The 20072-nt window shown below is 40.3% G+C and overlaps 1 protein-coding gene across 1 annotated transcript in view; it reads left to right on the forward strand.

The window, feature by feature from the left end:
• ANKRD26 (ankyrin repeat domain 26) overlaps positions 1-20072 on the forward strand; it is a 307904-nt gene that overhangs the window by 189521 nt on the left and 98311 nt on the right. The window contains exons 26-29 of the mRNA XM_033958897.1: positions 607-820; positions 3971-4154; positions 12468-12608; positions 18648-19604. Of these exons, the coding sequence (XP_033814788.1) occupies positions 607-820; positions 3971-4154; positions 12468-12608; positions 18648-19604 (1496 nt within the window). The remainder of the gene's footprint in view (positions 1-606; positions 821-3970; positions 4155-12467; positions 12609-18647; positions 19605-20072) is intronic.

Here is a 20072-nt window from a genome sequence, read left to right on the forward strand (position 1 = left end):
TGGCATTGAATATCCAGGTGTATGCAGCCAGCTATCTCTTATACAGTTACGTGCAGTAGTCAGCATTTAACCACTTAAGCAACATTGCATATTCTTCCAAATAAAGATTATTTTTCTATATTGAATTAGACAATGCATTCAACATTGTGTGCCTAGAGGTGATATGGGACCACATTCCTGTGTTAAATCAAAAAGTAGCAAAGGTTTGATTTCTAAAATCTGCAGATTCAATGCTTTCAGTCTTAACTAGAGAATAAACATAGCATAACCAATATTCAGCAGGAAGGTGGTTAAGGTTATTCAGATAAAGAAGCAGAAAATATGTGAAATGAAATAAACTGTTATTTTTACTTTCATTGTTGTCATTTTAGTCCATTTGGACATGCAAAAAATAAAGCAATATTTCTTTTTTTATCGAGGCTCCTTATTGCCTACTAAATTGAGTCATTTCCTTTACTTTCCTGGGTACTTTGATTATATAATCACATTTTTAGTTATTGGAGTTGGCATGTATGTTTATGAAAAACTGAACAAATTAAAATTTTTTTGATGCTTTATTACTGTGGCTAAAAACATTTTGCCTATTTGTTTTTGTTCATCTTGCAGATTCAGTAAGCCTTCTGAAAATCCAGAACATAGTTCATGAATATGAGCGACTGATAGAAAAGGAAAATGGACGCTATGTGCTGTTCATGGGAAAACTAAGGAAGTTAGAAAATGATAAGAGAGAGTTGCAACAAATAATAGAAGAAACCAGAGAAAGTAAATCTAAGTTGGAGCATGAGAGAGTGGAACTGGAAAGTGACCTTAATAATCTAAGGTGCAAATTTAAATATTTGGAAAATATTTTATCATCTTACAATTTTTAGAGGCGATTGCATATTTATTTTTGTTTCTGTTTGCTAGAAAGGACTGTATTATAAAAACTGAAAGTGCACTGTGTACATTTTGCAAGTGCCTAATGGCATCTGCATAGCCATAATTCCATTGCAGAATACTAGCATAAGCATTTATTTATTTATTCAATTTTCTATACTGTTCTCCCAGAGGAGCTCAGAATAGTTTACATGAAGTTATTCAGGTACTCACGCATTTTCCCTGTCTGTCCCAGTGGGCTCACATTCTATCTAATGTACCTTGGGCAATGGAGGGATTAAGTGACTTGTTAAGGGTCACAAGGAGCAGCATGGGTTTGAACCCACAACCTCAGGGTGCCGAGGCTATAGCTTTAACCACTTTCAAGTTTCAAGTTTTATTAAATTTTGTTATGTAAGCAATATGAAATGCTTCAATGCGTATAACATTTTTTTAAAAATGGGGGGCGAAACAAAACTCTTTTATACAATTACATACAAATTCTATACATTCTAATGCATGACTGGTACGGAAGGTGAAGGGAATGAACTACAATCTTTAACGAAAGAAAGGAAACATTTAGGTGGGAACACATATGGTGGGTAACAAAAAAAAAAAAAGATAAATTTATAATCTGTGCCTGTGACGGGCCGAGCAGTTCTTTTCCCATCACATTGCCAGGACCTGCCAGCCAGGTTTTCTAACAACCCTCTCTGTATTCATACACATATACACTTCTAGACACACTTGAAGGTATTGTGAACACTTTTATGGATTCACAAGCTCGGAGAAACCAAAACGCTATGTTTAATTTCAGTCCAGTATAACAGTTTGTTCTATAAACAGTATCATTTCCCATTCAGTGTTTAGTCAGTTAATCAGCTCTCAGTAATTTCAAAACCTGCGTGGCTTACCTCAGCCACACCAGATATTAGCTGTTCCTTTCCCAGAAGTGTTAGCACACAGCCTCAACCAAATAATAATTGACTTACCTTAGCCAGCACCCATGCTGTCCAAGCTTCCAATACATTCAACAGGCTTCTTATCCAGCCAAACACACCACTCACCATGCCAGCTCTTCCAAGCAATCCTTTCCAGTCTTCTCAGCTTCTCCTGGGGTTCTCCTTAACCCACAGCTTCTGAGCCTTCTCTGCTCAGGGAAGTCTCTTTATGAAGGCTCTCACCTTCCCACAGGTACCCTCTCCTAGGGACCTCTCACGGGGACCTCCCAGAATGAATCCCAGATTGGGCATATGAAGCTCTTCCTGCCTGGGTTCCACCCCATGTCTCAGCAAGGTAGCCTGTTCATGCAGTTTAGCGCTACCTGCTGGATGAGGATACAGCTACAAAGCTCAAAGCCTCTTGGACCCTGTAGTTCAGCATCACCTGCTGGATGAGGATTGAACTCTGAACTACAGAGCTTAATGCATTCTGGACCCTGTAGTTTACCTACTAATTGGCCAGTGCCCTCTACTGTCTGGCCCACCTGTATCCCACCCTTATGCACAACTCCTTGCAAATACATGCTATAATATTTTGGCGCTACATTATAGAATAGTGCCTGAAGTGCAGTTTCATGTGTAACTGCAACTATGGGCACCATGCAGCGCTTAACTTAATCCATTATACCTAATTGTGTGCCAGTTGGGGGACACATTTCTGCACAACAGATTATAGAATTAGAAGGATTGTGGGTGGCATGGAGTCACATTTTATAAAATATAAGAGTACATGCATAAATTTACAATGTCTTAGAACAGGCATAAATTTGCATGTGGGCATTTGTCCTCTTTTAGAGCTGGTTCTATTATATCATGTATATATAGATAGAGGTAGAGATAGGTTTTAGATATATGGATAGAAGGATAAAAGGGATCAAAGGGCTTAGAGAAGGATCACATTACAGGTCATAGGGCTGATGGGCCTCCGCGGGTGCGAACTGCTGGGCACGATGGACCTCTGGTCTGACCCAGCGGAGGCAACTTCTTATGTTCTTATATGTTGCTTTTATAAAATAGGCTTAAACTACCTTTTTGGACTTTTTTTACCTAGGTGTCCTCTTATAAAATTACTCCCTTCGTTTAAAAGTAGGCCTTGTTAACAATAATGGGCTTGCATTAATGCTCAATAGTAAGTCATTAATTCTTACTCTGTTTAAATTTGAATTTTTTTAAAAACTAAAATGGCATGTTCCCTTACTGAAGCCTAATAGCTACAGCAGAGCAGTAGGCTAAGAACCTGAGAAACTAGGGTTGCAATCCCACTGATGTTCCTTGAGACCTGATGGGGCAAGTCACTTATCCTTCTAGTGTCACAGATACAAACGTAAATATAAGCTTTCTGGATATAAGAAGATATCTAGTCTACCTAAATGTCATTCACCTTGAGCTGCAAATAAAAAGTGTGAGCTAAATCTAGGCAAAACTATCAGGACATTAACATTTACTGCATCTATAAAGAAGTAAAGACAGTGTTATTTTTTGAAAGGGAGAATGAATGAATGATGTAAGCTCTGTTGAGCAGAGACTATCTTTTGTATGTCTGTGTACAGTACTGTCTACATCCTGTACTGCTATAGAAATATATAGTAGTAGTAGATATAGTTATTAAATCAGAGACTGTTTTCTTTGTTCCATATATTACTTTTAGAAACAGCACAACAAAATTGTCTAATAAAATAGGTTATTTCCTCCTTTCTATTTTGATTATAGCTGATTATAGTCTTTTCTCCCACTGAACTTTTACTGAATTCAAAGTATTTTTGTAGGCTGATAAAATTATTTGAATGGCAATAAGGTATTGATGTAGGGAAGATGGCCCACAAAAAGCGCAATACTAAAGTAGGAATATGACATTTTAAATGAAGTAGACATATACAAAATACTGTATATGTTTAATGTTAAAAAGCAAACTGAAAAATCTACACTTAAAATCCATAAGAACTATTAGAATGTGACCTCCTGTCTAGCCCAGATCATTAGTACTATTTAATAACTTCCAAGGACTAGATCTCTTCATCAATTTGTGTTAGATATGTTATCTGTTAGTTTCATGAAGTAACCCCTAGTCATTGTGCCATTATAAACATGTTGACTTAGCTATTTTTAAATTCTAGTTTTACTTTGAAACAAGAGGAAGAAAAAAGGAAGAGTGCAGAATTGCTATATGAAAAAGGGAAAGAGCAGCTAAGAAAGAAGGAGGATCAGTGTTGTATGGAAATGGAAGAGAAACAACAGCTTGAGCTCACTCTGAGGAACTTGGAGATGGAGCAGAGGGCAATAAGAAACAACATGATACAGGTTTGAAGTTATTAAGTTTATACTGGCTATGTTGAAAGAGAATTCTGTGGCATATGATTCCTTTAGGAAAGAAAATTTACTGTCTTCTAAATCAAATTGACATTAATCAAATAAATTGAAATATTAGCTAATCATATGCGTGTAATTCAGGAGCCTTTTTTATAAAAGTATGCTAAGCATTTACCCCAAAATTCTGTAAATGATTCTAAAAATTGTACATTCAGGGGTCATTTACATGTGTAACAATTAGCTAATTGGCACTAAATTGGTATTAAGTACCGATAATTGGTGTCAACTGTATACTGTAATTGGCATCAACAAGCATTAATTGATACCAATTTGTATTTATATATGTAAATTATTTAAATCCCTATTCTATAAACTTAGCAACTAATTGTAATGGTGTGCAACTCCATAGGAGGCATGGATATGGGAGAGGTATGAGTGGATGGTGTGTAACTGCCAGTATTTGGGAGTGAGCATTTTGTAGGCATACTTTAGTATTCTATAACAGCAACTTTGCACAATATTGCTTTTTTTCTCAATGGAGGAAACAGTGGAGTGCTGCAGGGGTCTGTACTGGGACCAGTGTTATTTAACTTATTTATAAATGATCTGGAAATTGGGTACAAGACAGGGCACTTGAATATAAACACTCCTCCCCCCCCCCCCCCCCCCCCCGGGTTTATGTTTGAGACGATCTTTTTTCCTCCTTTAAGAGTTTTCTTTTTAAAGATGCATTCGATGAATAAATGAATTGCTTATACTCTTTTGCACTCTTATCCTCAATATATTTTGCTTTTTCTTTCCCTTTCCTATCGTATTTAACCTTAATTGTTTTCTTTATAACCAGATTGTATTTCTTTCCTATCCTATCCTCATGTTTCAATATGTTTGTATAAGTTGGTTTTTTATCATGTTTGTATAAATTGGTTTTATCATGTTTTAATATGTTTGTATAAGTTGGTTTTTTATCATGTTTAGTAGTTTTAGTTTTTTGTTAGCTGTGTCTGTTATCCCCAACTCTGTAGTTTTAATTATTTGTACATCACCTAGAATTTGGAATAGGCGATTAATCAAATTTGATAATAAACTTGAAACTTGTTACCTTGGTTTATAGTCAGGTCAATTTATATTCGAATATATATGGTAAATCTGTTTATATTCAGGTTGGTTTATATTTGTATATATATGGTAAATCTGTTCTTTTCTGTGCTATTCTTAGATAGCCATGTACATTGCACTCTACCCATCTTTGTGAATGCATTGAGGCTGTGTGTTGTTAGAGAAGATGAATTGCATACCTGTAATTAGGGTTCTCTAATAATAGCAGCTCGGGGATTCATAGAGCCAGTTCGCATCCCCTTGTAGAGTTCAATACCCAGTTTTATCTTTGAGCTTTGCTAAATGGAACTTGAGCTTTGAGTGACAGCTGAAAGTATGGTTGCCTGGTTGCTTGGCAACTGGTTCAAACATATCAAGTTTCCATAGATGTCAACTTGAGAAGCTGCTTTGACTCTGCAGGAGGCAGTCATGTGACCTCCTTTGTGTGCATGATTGTGCCTCTGTTATTAGAGAACTTCAGTTTATAGGTTAGTGATTTAATGTTCTCTACTTCCTGTGTTCAATCGATAACCAATGTAATGTTTTCAAAACTGGAGTAATGTGCAAAAAATGAGTTATCCGTCAGGACTTTCGCAGTAGCATTTTGTGCTACCTGCAAGACTCTTAGATTATTCTTAGGCAATGAGGAGAAAATTCTGTAAATGGCGTCTAAAAAGATAATCACCAATCTCTTGTCAATCACCTATTACAGAATCACACCTAGCTTAAAACTTAGGCGCCTGTAATTTAGGTCAGCATTTCAAAGGCCTACGTTTTAGGCACTTAAGTCCTTTAGAGAATCGCACCTAGAAGCTCCTAAGTCTTTCTCTGCCCCTAAACACATCTACTTTGGAGTTAGGTGCTACTAGGCTTAATCTTGGGTGATTAAGAAGCCAGTTGCAAAAGAAAATCATTAGATATGCGGTGGGGGGGTCCTACCCTGGAGTGTCTGATGAATGGTATACAGTGCTTCATCCTGGGGGATCTGAGTGTACAAAGACACTACATCTAAGGTTACTAACCATTTATCAGACATGTTAAGTTTTAAATTAGCCAGATCCCTTAAGAAATGGGAAGAATCCCTAATATAAGATTTTATCTTAGGAACTTCTTCTCTAAGGAAGAAGTCCACCACCTTAGATAGGGGTTCCAAAATAGAAAAACGGGTATTGACAATCGGGCGTCCCGGAGGATTATGTAAGGTTTTATGTACTTTGGGGACAAAAGAAATCCTCGGGATCCTTGGATGTTTTTCGAACAAAAATTTATACTCTTTCATTGTGATAGTGCCCTCCTCCCGGTGTCTGTTTAGAAATTCCAAAATCTCAATCCCTAAAGCTGAAGTGGGATCCTCCCTCAAAAGGCAATATGCCTGAGTATCTGCTAGCTGACGCGCTGCTTCATTTTCATAATTGCTCCTATTGAGAACAACGGTGGCTCCCCCCTTGTCGGCCTTAGTTATAATAATGTCATTATTATCCAAAAGTTCCTGAAAACCCTGCTGCTGTGCCCTAGAGCAGTGATTCCCAACCCTGTCCTGGAGGCACACCAGGCCAATTGGGTTTTCAGGCTAGCCCTAATGAATATGCATGAGAGAGATTTGCATATGATGGAAGTGATAGGCATGCAAATTTGCTTCATGCATATTCATTAGGGCTAGCCTGAAAACCCAATTGGCCTGGTGTTCCTCCAGGACAGGGTTGGGAACCACTGCCCTAGAGGTATTAAACGGGCTATTCTCTTGTTCGAGCCAAGAGGATTCCGCCGGGGGGGCAATTTCATCATCTAGAAGAGCAGGTCTACTTAACACCTTCTTGAACTGCTCTTCCGTGTAACCCTCGAACTGTGTGGACTCCTGGGCCATAATAAATATCAACTTGAAGCCAACTACTTAAGTGGCCACTTTTCATGTAGTCTTTAATCCAGCCTTACGAACATCAATGCAACTACAGTTGTGTGAATGGTCTGGATATTAATTCTACCAGCTGTTGTGGCAGTTGTGGCAGATGCCAGTGGTGTCCACTCACCATCCAAGGCGTTAGTTGGCAGGTCCCAGGGAGGGATCTGACTTTAAGATCTAGAGGTAACACAGATTGTAATTCACAGGGAGTTGTATATGCAATAACCTGCCCCTGTGATCTTGTTTATATTGGCCGCACCAACCGGAAAATAAAAACACGCCTCAACGAACACAGGTCCCACCCATATGGTGAACAGGGTAGCTCAGGCTCCCTTAGTAGAGCATTGGTTGAAATATAAACATTCTGTGGACGACCTGTAAGATCAATGATGCAGATGGGGAGGTGGATCAGAGACAACTAAATGAAAGTGAGCAGAGATACATTTTTAAGGTGGACACTGTCGAACCCCGCGGATTAAACAGCGGGATTGAATGGGGCTCTGTGATGTAAGGAAGGCGAGTGTCGAGCCAATGAGCTTCAGGGGGGCGTGTATCTTTTTGGGAGAGGGAGGATTTAAATCGGGTTCTAAGGACGCCAGCGCCATCTTTTGCTCAATTTAACATTTGGAGTCGGATGACGGCGGCGACCTTGGTAAGCTATAATTTTTCTTATGAAACTTTAACTTGGCAACCTTTAGGTAGGGATGGGGCTATACACAACTGTATGCTTATGGCTCCGTTTCTGTATTTTTCAGGGAGACCCTTGATAAAGCCCTGATATTGTGCGAAACATGTCGGGTCTGACTCCCCAGGTTTGGCTGAGATAAGTATTAATGTAAACTTTTGATTTATCACTAGAAAGTTTAACAAAACAATGATTTATCACTAAAAGTTAACAGAACAATTAAATAGAAAAAAACAAAGTTTGAAAAAGACAGCCAATGATGAAGCACCACACTAAGCTTCCCGCAGTATAAAATCTTTTACAGCGGTGGAATGGTGGGGCTGAGGCGTCCTTTCAAATGTGATACAAGACACAGCTGGTAGAATTAATATCCAGACCATTCACACAACTGTTATTACAATAATGAGGCATAAAAATGAATACTTTATTATGATAATCAAAACAAGAGAAAATAATATTCTGAATCACTAATCTGAAATTAGAAGCATTCAACTTTTAATTTAGAAATATCTTGACTAATAATTCTCTACACTTGTAGCTTCATTATAAGTTTTGAGTCCAACATAAACAGTGGCATAGCCCAGTAACTTGCTAGTATTTATCTGCCTCTAGCAGATGGTATAGATCAGTGATCTCAAACTCAAACCCTTTGCAGGGTCACATTTTGGATTTGTAGGAACTTGGAGGGCAGCAGAAAAAAATAGTTAATTTCTTATTAAAGAAATGACAATTTTGCATGGGTCGTTTGGAATTTTCGAATTTTGTGAATGATCATCTCTTGGAAAGGCATTACGATTGCACAGAGGGTTTAAAAAGTGTATCTGGGTCTCCTGAAGCAGAACTCGAAACGGGGCCGCGTTGGGACCCCTAAGAGCCCTAAGAGTATTTCACAGATAAGTGCATTGCATCATTTTTCCAGCGAGAGAGATTTTTTGCATAAGAATTTTTGAACATTTCATGTCGACTTTGCAAGAATAACTTAATAATTGATATACATTTTACCAGTGGTCAGAGAGTGATGTTTCACAAGTTAATGCAATGACTGGACGGTAAACTCTTCCCTCAAGAGGAGGTTTTCACCCCCTCTTCAGAGTTTCACTTCTCTGAGCATTTTTCTAAAGAGTCATTTGCTTTCTCCTCACTGGTAATTATCACCATCATAGTCAGTTTTGCATCCATCTTTGGCATTAACTTAATGGTTCATCCAGTCTGCCCAACCTGATTCAATTTAAATTTTTTAATTTTAAAATTAAATAAAATTTAAATTGAATCAGGTTGGGCAGACTGGATGGACCATTCGGGTCTTTATCTGCTGTCATCTACTATGTTACTATGTTAACATTCAGTTTTTCCATTTTTCTGCTTTCTTCTCAAAATCTACTTTTCTGTGTCTTCTCTTCCCTTCCTAGCTCTCTTTCCTTCCCTCCTTATTTCCATGGTCTGACATCTCTTTCCTTCCCCCCCTCCCAGTGTAACATTTCTCTTTCCCTTCCTCCTTTTTGCCCCCTGTAGTTCTTATCCCTTCCCTTCCTCCTTTCTGGCCCCCTCCCAGATCAGCATTTCTCCCTCCTTTCTACTAGTCCATTTTTTTTCTCTCTTACTCCTGCTTCTCCTCTGGTCCTCCTTCCCTCAACCAAACAACATCTCTCGCCCCCTCCATGAGTCCAACTTTTCACTCTCTGTCCTCTCCCCCTTTCCCAGTGTAACATTTCTCCTTCCCTCTTTCTGTCCTCCCTATCCATCTCACCCGCTCCATGAGTCCAACACTTTCTGCTTCCTACATGCTTTCTCTCTCTATCCTTGCCTCTTCCCTCAGTGGCATCCCTCCTTCTCACCCCCAACCCATGCACTATCTCACCCTCCCCTCCAGTGTGTATGCCAGGTCCAGCAGCACCTCTTCTCCTTTCCCTGCTCCCCTTGTCCAGCAGTATGCCTTCTCCCTCCCCCCTGTCCAGTAGTACCCCATTTCCCTTTACTTCTCCCTTGTCCAGCAGTACCCCTTCTCCCTTCCCTGCTCCCCCTGTCCAGCAGTACCCCTTCTCCTTTCCCTGCTCCCGCTGTCCAGCAATACCCCTTCTCCCTTCCCTGCTCCCCTTGTCCAGCAGTCACTCTTCTCCCATCCTTCCTCCCCTCTACCCCTGTCCTGCAATACCTGTATTTTACAGCCACGGTCCAGCGCCAGCTGACTTGCAACTTCCTGCTGCTGTCATGTATACCGGACTCCTGCCTTCGCTTATCCGACAGATACACAAAGGTATGAATCCCGGCATACGCAACAGCAGCAGGAAGTTGCAAGTCAGCACCGGAGCCTCTCTTCCTGCGCAGAGTGCGAGATTGAGTACAAGACCGCAAGCCGCAAAATAGCACTTGGGGGGCCATGAGTTTGAGAACATAAGATTTGCTGCTGCTGGGTCAGACCAGTGGTACATCGCGCCCAGCAGTCTGTTCATGCGGTGGCCCTTATGTCAAAGACTAGTGCCCTATTTGAGTCTAGCCTTACCTGGGTATGTTCTGGTCCAGCAGGAACTTATCTAACCTTTTCTTGAATCCCTGAAGGGTGCTTTCCCCTATAACAGCCTCTGGAAGAGCATTCCAGATTTCTACCACTCTGGGTGAAGAAGAATTTCCTTACATTTGTACGGAATCTATTTCTTTTTAACTTTAGCGAGTGCCTTCTCGTTCTCTTCACTTTGGAGAGGGTGAACAATTTCTCTTTCTGTACTAAGTCAATTCTTTTCAATATCTTGAATGTTTCGATCATGTCCCCTCTCAGTTTCCTCTTTTCAAGGGAAAAGAGGCCCAGTTTCTCTAATTTCTCATTGTACAGCAACTCCTCCAGTCCCTTAACCATTTTTGTCACTCTTCTCTGGACCCTTTCGAGTAGTACCATGTCCCTTTTCATGTACAGCGACCAGTGTTGGACACAGTATTCCAGGTGGGGGCATACCAATGGCCCAGTTCAGCGGCATGATAACCTTCTCAGATCTGTTTATGATCCCCTTCTTAATCATTCCTAGCATTCTGTTTGCCCTTTTTGCTGCCGCTGCACATTGAGCAGACGGTCAATACTGAAACAAATAAAATTGGTCTGCTTTGTCAAGGAGGGGAGAAGATGAGCGATGAGAAGAAAATAGTGGTGAAATAAGGGGAGAGGGTAATAATAATAATTTTTGTATACCGCCATACCTCATAGTTCTAGGCGGTTCACATACAGTAAAAATATTATACAATCAATAAGTAAAATACAATTGACTAAAAATGCATTAAAATCAACCAAAATAAGGTAGGAAATTAGTCTAATGAACTAACAGTGGTAGGTGGCAGCTCCAGGATTGAATTTTCCCACAGTTCTGCAGGAAGTAGCATATTCTTCATCAGAAGGTAAATTCTGCATTGAATCACAGGAAACCAGGTGCTCTGGTTGTGATTCATTCAGTTGTCATGGTCAATCCTGTATCTTGCCAAATATGTAAGCTGGAAACTCAATAAACATTTATTGTATTAATATGTTCTTTCTTTCTTTAATTTGTTTATTTAAAATATTTATATTCCACCAGTCTGGAAGTTCCTGGTGAATTCCAGCAAGCATTGACATATAAAATAACATCACAAATACATTATAATTAAAAACCACACAAACCATATTTAAAACAAAAATCTTTGCCTTTATAATTACTAATTATTAACTGTGAATTCTATTTTGTTTTGAAATAAAAACCTGATATCTAAGGCAACTGAAAGATGTAGAAGTCGGTGTCCGGTCAAAAGCGCGCCGGGACAAAGGCGCACGCAGACAATTGAGCGCAGCACGGAGGCGCGTGCTGCAGATAATTACTCTTTTTACGGCTCCGACGGGGGAGAGGCGTGGGGGGAACCCCCCCACTTTACTTAATAAAGATTGTGCCGCGTTGTGGGGGGGCGTGGGGGGTTATAACTCCCCACATTTTATTGAAAACTTCACTTTCTCCCTGTTTTTAGGGAAAAAGTAAAGTTTACAGTAAAATGTGGAGGGTTACAACCCCCCAAACCCCCCACAATGCCGGCGCGATCTCTATTCAGTAAACTGGGGGGGCTCCCCAACAAAATCCCCCGTCGGAGCCCCTAAAAACTGTAATTTTCTTCGGCGCGCTCCTCCGTCTTGCGCTCAGTTGTCGGCGCGCGCCTTTGTCTTTCGCCGAGTTGTCTATGAACCGTAGAAGTCACCTCACATTTCAGAATATCTGTTGAAACTGAGGCCCTGTTTTACTAAGGTGCGCTAACCGATTAGTAAGTGCTAAATGCTAACATGTGCATGTTAGTCTATGGATGCATTAGCATTTAGCGCGCGCTAATCGGTTAGCGCACCTTAGTAAAACAGGGGGGTGAGTGTTTTGGAGGCATTTTGCTGTTCATGTTCAGATAGGTACTTGGCTTGCATGTTAGAAGAACTGCTGCTCTTCTATTTTAATTTGTTCAGACTATCAAAGTAAATTTTCAGCATTCGTTATTGACTACATAAAAAATATAAATGCACACAGCAGTCTTTGAATGCAAGATAATCTCCAAGTGGCTATTGAAAACATTTTTTTCCTTTGAAAGGAAAAAGTTGGCCTTTTTTCATTTTTAAACTGTCTTCTTGTGTCAGATTGAAGAGGAGCGAAATGAAGCACAACATTTGCTTGCCCAAGAGCGCAGTGCCAGATTTCAAGAGGGAATTTTGAATAACCACCTGAGGAAGCAAAAAGAAATAGAAGAAGAAAATAAAAAAATAACTAAGAGCTCAGAGGTATTTTTCATATAATATATGATCATGGTGTCTGATATATGGGAAGAAACTAAGAAAATATGTCCCATTTCTTCACTCCTTACACCAGATATTGTTATATTCAGATCTCTTGCTCTTCCAGCTATGCTGAATGATTGGCAAATTGCTTATTTACTGACCCTCCAAATGATTCTTGCAAATTGGAAATCAGCCAATTTGTTAAATACAACATTTTGTGGATGAATATTTTATGGTACATAGCTTTGAATGTAATGCAGCAGCATATACAGTCAAACCTTGGTTTGCGAGTAACATGGCTTGCACGTGTTTTGCAAGACGAGCAAAGTAGAGAATGACACGGTAACAAAATTCATCACCATTCCCGTCACCGCGGGAAATAATCCCATGTCATTTTTTAGTGTCTATTTCAACCTCGGTCCTTCTACACCAGCATTCTTCAAAGCAAAGCTTGCGGGTAAGTGGTTGTGCCCAATTATACTCTGATTCTTCCCTCTCTCCTTAAAGAATGACATGAAGATGGTTTCCCGCAGTTATCCGCGGGGACGGGAACGGTGATGAATTTTGTCACAATGTCATTCTCTAGAGCAAAACACTCAAGCAAATCGTGCCTCACAAACCGAGCGTTGACTCGATTTGTGAGCCCCCTCCCCCCCCCCCCCGAGAACGGGCACGGCATGCAGGGTAAGGATTTGGATTTGGGCAGGCGATGCTGGTTCTCAGGGGAGGGGTGGAAGTGCGCCAGTGGCTTTGGGGGTGGGGGGGTCTTTTTGGGATGCGGTGGGGTGGAAGCAAGCAGCGCCGTTTGCCTCGGGAGAGGGGGGGAGAACCAATCAAGTGAGTTTCCCTTACTTCCTATGGGAAAACTCGCTTTGATATACGAGCACTTTGGTTTACGAGCTTGCTTCTGGAATGAATTATGCTCGCAAACCAAGGTACTAATAGACAACATATTATTGAGAGAGTTTGGTTTCCCATTCTTTCTGTGCATAGATGACATTAGCATTCCAGTGCTTTGATTTTTTGTTTTATTTTGTTATATGTTTTTGTGGATTATGATGTATACCTCATATTTGAATAAGACGCTATTAACAAAAAAAATTATGAATATGATCACATGATCACTCCATGAAAATCTCTTGTTCAGGTATACATTAGGCATTCTTCATTGAAGTATTTATCATAAATGAAGGATGGCACATATAAGCAAATGCTTTTTGAGACAAACTTGCATTAATGCAAATTATTTTCCTGTCAATGTTTTTGTTATTGTAGTGTAACTAGTAACTGTAACTATAATTGTGCATGCAGAAGTGTTTTGTTTTTTTTTGTTTTATTTTCATTTGTAAAATAACTTTTGAAGCTGATTGAGTGTTGTCTGTATAAATTGCATGCATTATTTGATGATGCGCTTGTTGTGACCTGCCCATGCTCCTTCAGCTTGTATGATTTTCTCATAGCTACGCAGTAAGGCCCAGCTTCTAAAAACAGCACTGAGCGGCACCTACATTATAGGTACCATTCAGCGCAGTTGTCAGTCAAGAAAATGTCACCATTTATAGAATCGCATCTAATGGCGCATAAGCAGGCTTAGGCGTTGCTAAGCATCTTAGACATAGGCACCGCTCCATTAGGCCAACTTTTCACTTGACTAATTTGGTAGCACCTATGTTGGACGCTAACGATGCCTAAGTCAACCACTCCTATTCTCCGGAGGAGAGGAATGGAATGCCAGACACTTGAGGCACATACAGCGCTCAAGGAGCCATGGAATTGGTAGAGGCTGGTGAGGGACTGCCAGAACCCCAGAGCCAGTGGAGACTGTGCCATATGAACAGGTGGAATCAGCAGAGCAATCAACGGAAGTGTGTTGGAATGCTAAGAAGCAGAAGTTTTCTAATCACCTGTTTGCTCAGCACGGAGGGGAAAAATCAAAAGCTGCTGGAAGCCAGGACTGAGATAAGCTCACCCCTGCTGGGAAAGGAGTGAGACCAGTATTGGCAGTAAAGCTTAAGTGCTGGAAATTGAAATGTGCAGGATAGCACAAATTCTACCAATCCTGAAAGACTGTTTAAAGTTATTTTTTCCTTTTCTGTGCCTGCTAAGGTACTCATACGTTGTGAAGCATTTTGACACTGTTTTGAATCTTGTTTTTGCTTGTTTTCTTGTTTCACAAACTGCTTTTGTTTGCAATTAAGCTGAACATTTTTGTTTTTGTTTCCTATGAATAAAGTTTTGAAAAGTCTCTTGTTGTGCAGTGTGGTCTCTCTGGTCTCCCAAAAATCCCTGTGCGGCTCACAGTGGCCCAATTCTTGTCATAAGTAGCTCAGAGCCCATTGCTCTGAAGGTGCCTATGACAAAGTGGTGTCATTCTTGGGATATTTTTACTGCCTCCTTTTGGGGACTAGAGAGAAGAAGAAAACACTGACCAGAAAGATTGAGGGTTTTTTGTTTTTTGAGGGGTTTTTTTGAAGCAGTATCTTATACTGTGTTTTTGTTTGGACTTTCACATACTGTATGAAAGTGGACTGTGAGCTGTATGCTGGAGTGACGGCATGGGACAGCTGTGACCAGAACCCTATAGAATACCCGGTGAGGACATCCAGGAAGCTGTGAAGCGGGACCCGGAGATAGAACCAGAGCAAGCCCAGCAGTGTTCCAGGGAGCCCAGCCAGCTATCGTTCCCAAAGGCTCAGACTCATCAGGCTGTCAGGCCATCAATGACATCCAGCAGCTACTGCCACTACTAGCATTGGAGCTGCAGCAACAGTCAGATGATCTGAAATCTGTGCTGCAGAGCAGCCAGGAGCTCTGGCAGGCGAGCCAGATGGAGACCGGTCGTCGTCATGATTTGCTGGTGCAGGCAATGGGTGACCAGACGAGGATGTTAGCACAGTACCTTCAAGGAGTGACTACTAGTGTGCCAAGTACAGGGTTACCAGCAGAATCAGGAGCTCCAGTAGGACTAAACCCTCTTTTTAGTATGCAATTGTGCAAGATGGGGCCTACAGATGCCCCGGATGATTTCCTGCACATATATGAAAGAATGGTTGTAGCAGCAGGTTGATCGGAACATCATTGGGCAACGAGGCTGATACTGTGCCTTGCTGAAGAGACGCTGGCAGCCTATCAGACACTCAGCCCTGAGTTAGCCAGCAACTATAGGGCTATCAGAAATCATATACTAGATTATTTAGGCTACAGTATGGAGTACTACTGCCTGGAGTTCAGGAAAGCCAAGATGCAAGACAGGGAGAGACCTAAGGCACTTCTGCATAGGCTGAGGAAATTAGCTGAACGGTGGCTACAACCCTGTCTCACGGATGCTCAGGCAATATTCACAGAACTTCTGCTGGAGCAGTTCTTAGAGTCTGTACCTGAGGACCTGAAAGCCTGGATTCGGAGACAAGGGAGTCGCTGAGGCCTGCATAGATTCCAACACCCATAAGGGCCCTGAGAGGGGAGAACACTGGGGTACACCCTTATACAGGGGATACAGGTCACAGGCAGTAGGCCATAATAATACCCAGGCTAGTGCACCTCAACCGGAGAATAAAAGGCATGACCCAGTAACCCATAGCAGGAGGGTTATAACCTGTTTCAAGTGTGGAAAGACAGGGCACATGCAGAAACACTGTAGGGACAAACTTACACTAACAGCCTCTTGAGGTGGCTCTAAAGATCATCAGGGACCCCATGAGATATAATTCCGGGTGAATAGATATAAAATCCGGGCTCTACTCAATACAGGAGCTGAACAGTCTTATCCCAGGACAAGCAGGCAGCATATTCTCACACATGGGTGACATCACCGATGGAGCCCCGGTACGGACACTTGAAAAGTGAATCACAATTTTAAGTTTAGAAAGTTCACGATTAGCCTGTACCGCGCATGCGTGAGTGCCTTCCCGCTCAATAGAGGCACGCGGTACCCTCAGTTTTCTAGTTTTCGCGGCGCTAGAAAAACACGTTTTTTTTTCTCTCGCTTGCCATCCCACTCTCTCAGATTGTGACTTTTTTGCCACAGGTCTTTCTTTTTTCACTTTTTTTATCTATATATTTTATTTTAAAAACCTTTTTAGTTTTTCCATTTGCCGTCGCAGGCTTTGGCCCAGCAGGGCCTTATGCACTTTTCTCACCATTGAATTTGATTTCTCTGCGGCGGTCTTCCCGTCCATATCCCGCCTGCTGACGGGTTTCAAAAAATGCAGTCACTGTGATCGGGCCATCTCTATCACCGACCTTCACTGCTGGTGTTTGCAATGTCTGGGACCCGAGCACCGTCCTGACTCTTGCTCCCGCTGCTCTTCGCTTCAGAAGCGTGCTCTCAAGAATTGGTTGCTTCAACAAAAACAGCTGTTCGGCACCGCAATGGAAGTGGAACCCATTTCATCTACGGCACCATCCACGCCGACCAAGACCGCACCAATGGAAGCTAAATGCTATTATGGAATAGTAGTGTAATCTGATATTGGTGCATCTAATGTTTACTTGCCCGCAGTTACACCATAAGTGGCATAGTGTGGGTACCTGACATAACTAGGAGCCCTTCCTAGGTTTCTACCCTTTGCAAATACACACTATGTAAATTAAGTATGTACAGTAGATGTTTGCAGAATAACACTTAGGTGCTCTGCATTACGTTCTGAGAATTTAGCTTTACTGAAAACGAATGCGATCCCAAGGCTTGTGGAGCCTGGTAAGATGACCTTCTGTTGTGCAGGAGTTAAAATATGGAACTTCCTTATGGGCCAAATACGAAATTGCCGTGAAAAGGGCTTGTTTAGAAAACTACTCAAGATGCAATTATTTTGTGGATGCCTTCTTCTAGCCAATAACTTGTTTTTCTGGTATAATTGATGAATTATTCATGATCTCTTTATATAAGCTTTGTGTTAGTTTGCAGATATGATCTCTGAGGAATGTTTGTGTGTTTTGCTTATGTTTTTTTTATAATTTTATGTATGTAAATTATGTAAACCGTTTAGTGCTAAACAGTATAGAAATTTTTTAAATAAATATGTATGAGAGAGATTGCCTCATTGGTATGTAAATCTATTTCATGTATGCTCCTGAAAACCTGAGCATCTGAGTGTGCCCTGAGGCCTGGATTGAGGACCATTGCTCTAGGCATTTACATGGGGTGGGAAATACAAGTCCCTAGATTATAGAATTGCTCTTCTTGTGTGCATTAACTGCAATACAGATGATCTTTGGATTGAAAAAATGGGAGCATATTACACCATATTATTTGAAACTTCAATTTTTGGCTTGTCACCTGGATACCTTGTCTCCCATTTTTCTTTGAATCACCCAAATAAGGTTACACGCAGAGTCTGTTTGTTTACATATCCTTCAGTTAAATTATGTTGTTACAAAAGATTTCTTGAGAGAACTCTCTTTTCAAGCTGCCAAATTGAATGGTTAGTTCGGTAAAATTATGTTAGGATCCTCTTCTTATCTTGATTTTAGAAAATTATTGAAGACCCAACTATTTGAAAAATTTGTATCCTAACTAGTTTTCTCATTTAATAATTTTATGCTTCCGTTATGTAATATATTACCTTTTAAATTGCATTTTTACTGTATGTTTGGTTCTTATTTGTTGTAAACTGCTCAGAATCATTCTTTTAAATTGTACTTTTTTAAAATCATATTCTTCACTGTAGGATTAGTTCTTATTTATTGTACATTGTTTAGAATTGTACTTTCCTGTTAAATTGTACTCTTCACTGTATGACTAGTGCTTATTTGTTGTAAACAGCCTAGAACCATTTTTGGTTAGACAGTATATAAAAAATAAAATTATTATTATTAATGTTGCCCATTGAGGTAATGTCAAATGTTATGTGTAATCTGCTACTTTAAAATTTGACATGCAGTAATTTCCATTTTAACCGCTTAACACACTTTAGTGAGCAAAGTGCTATTTAGAGTGTTTTGTACAATTTAGTGTGTTGGCTTCATTGCATGAGAAAGAGATGTTAAAATACACAAATAATTTAGATTTCTTCTGTAATAGTTTTATATTTTCTCATTTAGATGTCTGAAGTTAATGAGAGAGAAAAAGATCTGATGCGTGAAAATCGCTTATTAGAAGAGGAAATGACTATACTAAGACTAGAACTAAAGCAAGTACGAACTCGAAATCAGGAAGAGGAAAGTAAATACTCTGAGGAAAAGGAGGTCTTGAAAGAAAAAATTGATGATCTCAAAAAAAATATAAAATTAAATGAAGAAACCTTGACACAAACAATTTTGCAGTACAACGGACAAATTACTACACTAAAAACAGAATCGTCATTGTTGAGCTCTAAGGTTGAGCATGAGAAACAAAGTAAAGAGAGGCTGGAGGCAGAAGTGGAATCCTCCCATTCTCGTTTGTCCACTGCTGTTCAAGAACTTGAGCGTAGCCAAGCATCAAAAAGTGATGCTGAGCGTACTTTACAAAGGGAGCGGGATAAGTGGCTCCATTCACAAGATAAGTTGAATTATAAATTGTCAAGTCTTCTAGAGACTAACAATAGCTTGTCCCAGCAGCTTAGTAAAGCTGAAGCCAAGGTTAACAGTCTAGAGAATGAACTCCACTGTACTACCTTTACTCTCAGAGAGAAAACCCAAACTTTGGAAAGCACTCAAGTTGACCTAAACCAGGCACATTGTCGGACTAAGGAACTTGAAAAAACGTTAGAAACTGAGAGAAGTCAAATAAGCAAATGCACAGTAAAACAAGAATCTATGCAAGAAAGACTTGCACATATTCAGAGTGAAAACATGCTGCTTCGACAACAGTTGGAAGATGTTCAGAACAAGGGCCTAATTAAAGAAAAATTAGTACATGATGTGCAAGATCGATTTACTGACATTTTCAGTAAGCTTCGAGCTGATACTGAAAGACAGATTTATATGGTCGAAGAAAGAAACAAAGAGTTGATCTCAAAATCGAAAGAACTTAGAGAACAAGTTTATAAACTTGAAACTGAGAAAGTCGAGAGAGAAGTAAGTACTAAAAGATAACGTGTTATTTCAGTTCAATCAGAATTGCTTATTGTTTCTGTAACAGTTTCCTAAAAGAATTTTGAGGCAAAAAAGTATCTACTATTGGTAAGTAGAAAAGCCTTATTTTACAAACTAGGCTGACATTAATGGATTCAACCAGGGCAAATTGCATTCAGCCCCCATGCTACATGTCTAACATTTGGATCTGTTTACTAATAGATCAGAAGCATAGCTACAGGTGAACCTGGGCGGGCTTGCATCCGTCCAGTTTTGCCTCCAGTCCACCTAGCAACCAGGTGCATTAATCTTATCTGATGAAAATCCCCAAGCCCCATCAGCTGAATAAAACCTGGAGTCTAACAAATTGTGGCAATTAGCATGAGATCAAGCCACTGATGCTGACATTGGGTGCATGTCCAATTTCCACACATGATCACTGTGCCAGCCTCATTGGGTCAACATGCTGCT

The sequence above is a fragment of the Geotrypetes seraphini genome, chromosome 9, assembly GCF_902459505.1.
Source record: "Geotrypetes seraphini chromosome 9, aGeoSer1.1, whole genome shotgun sequence".
NCBI lineage: Eukaryota > Metazoa > Chordata > Amphibia > Gymnophiona > Dermophiidae > Geotrypetes > Geotrypetes seraphini.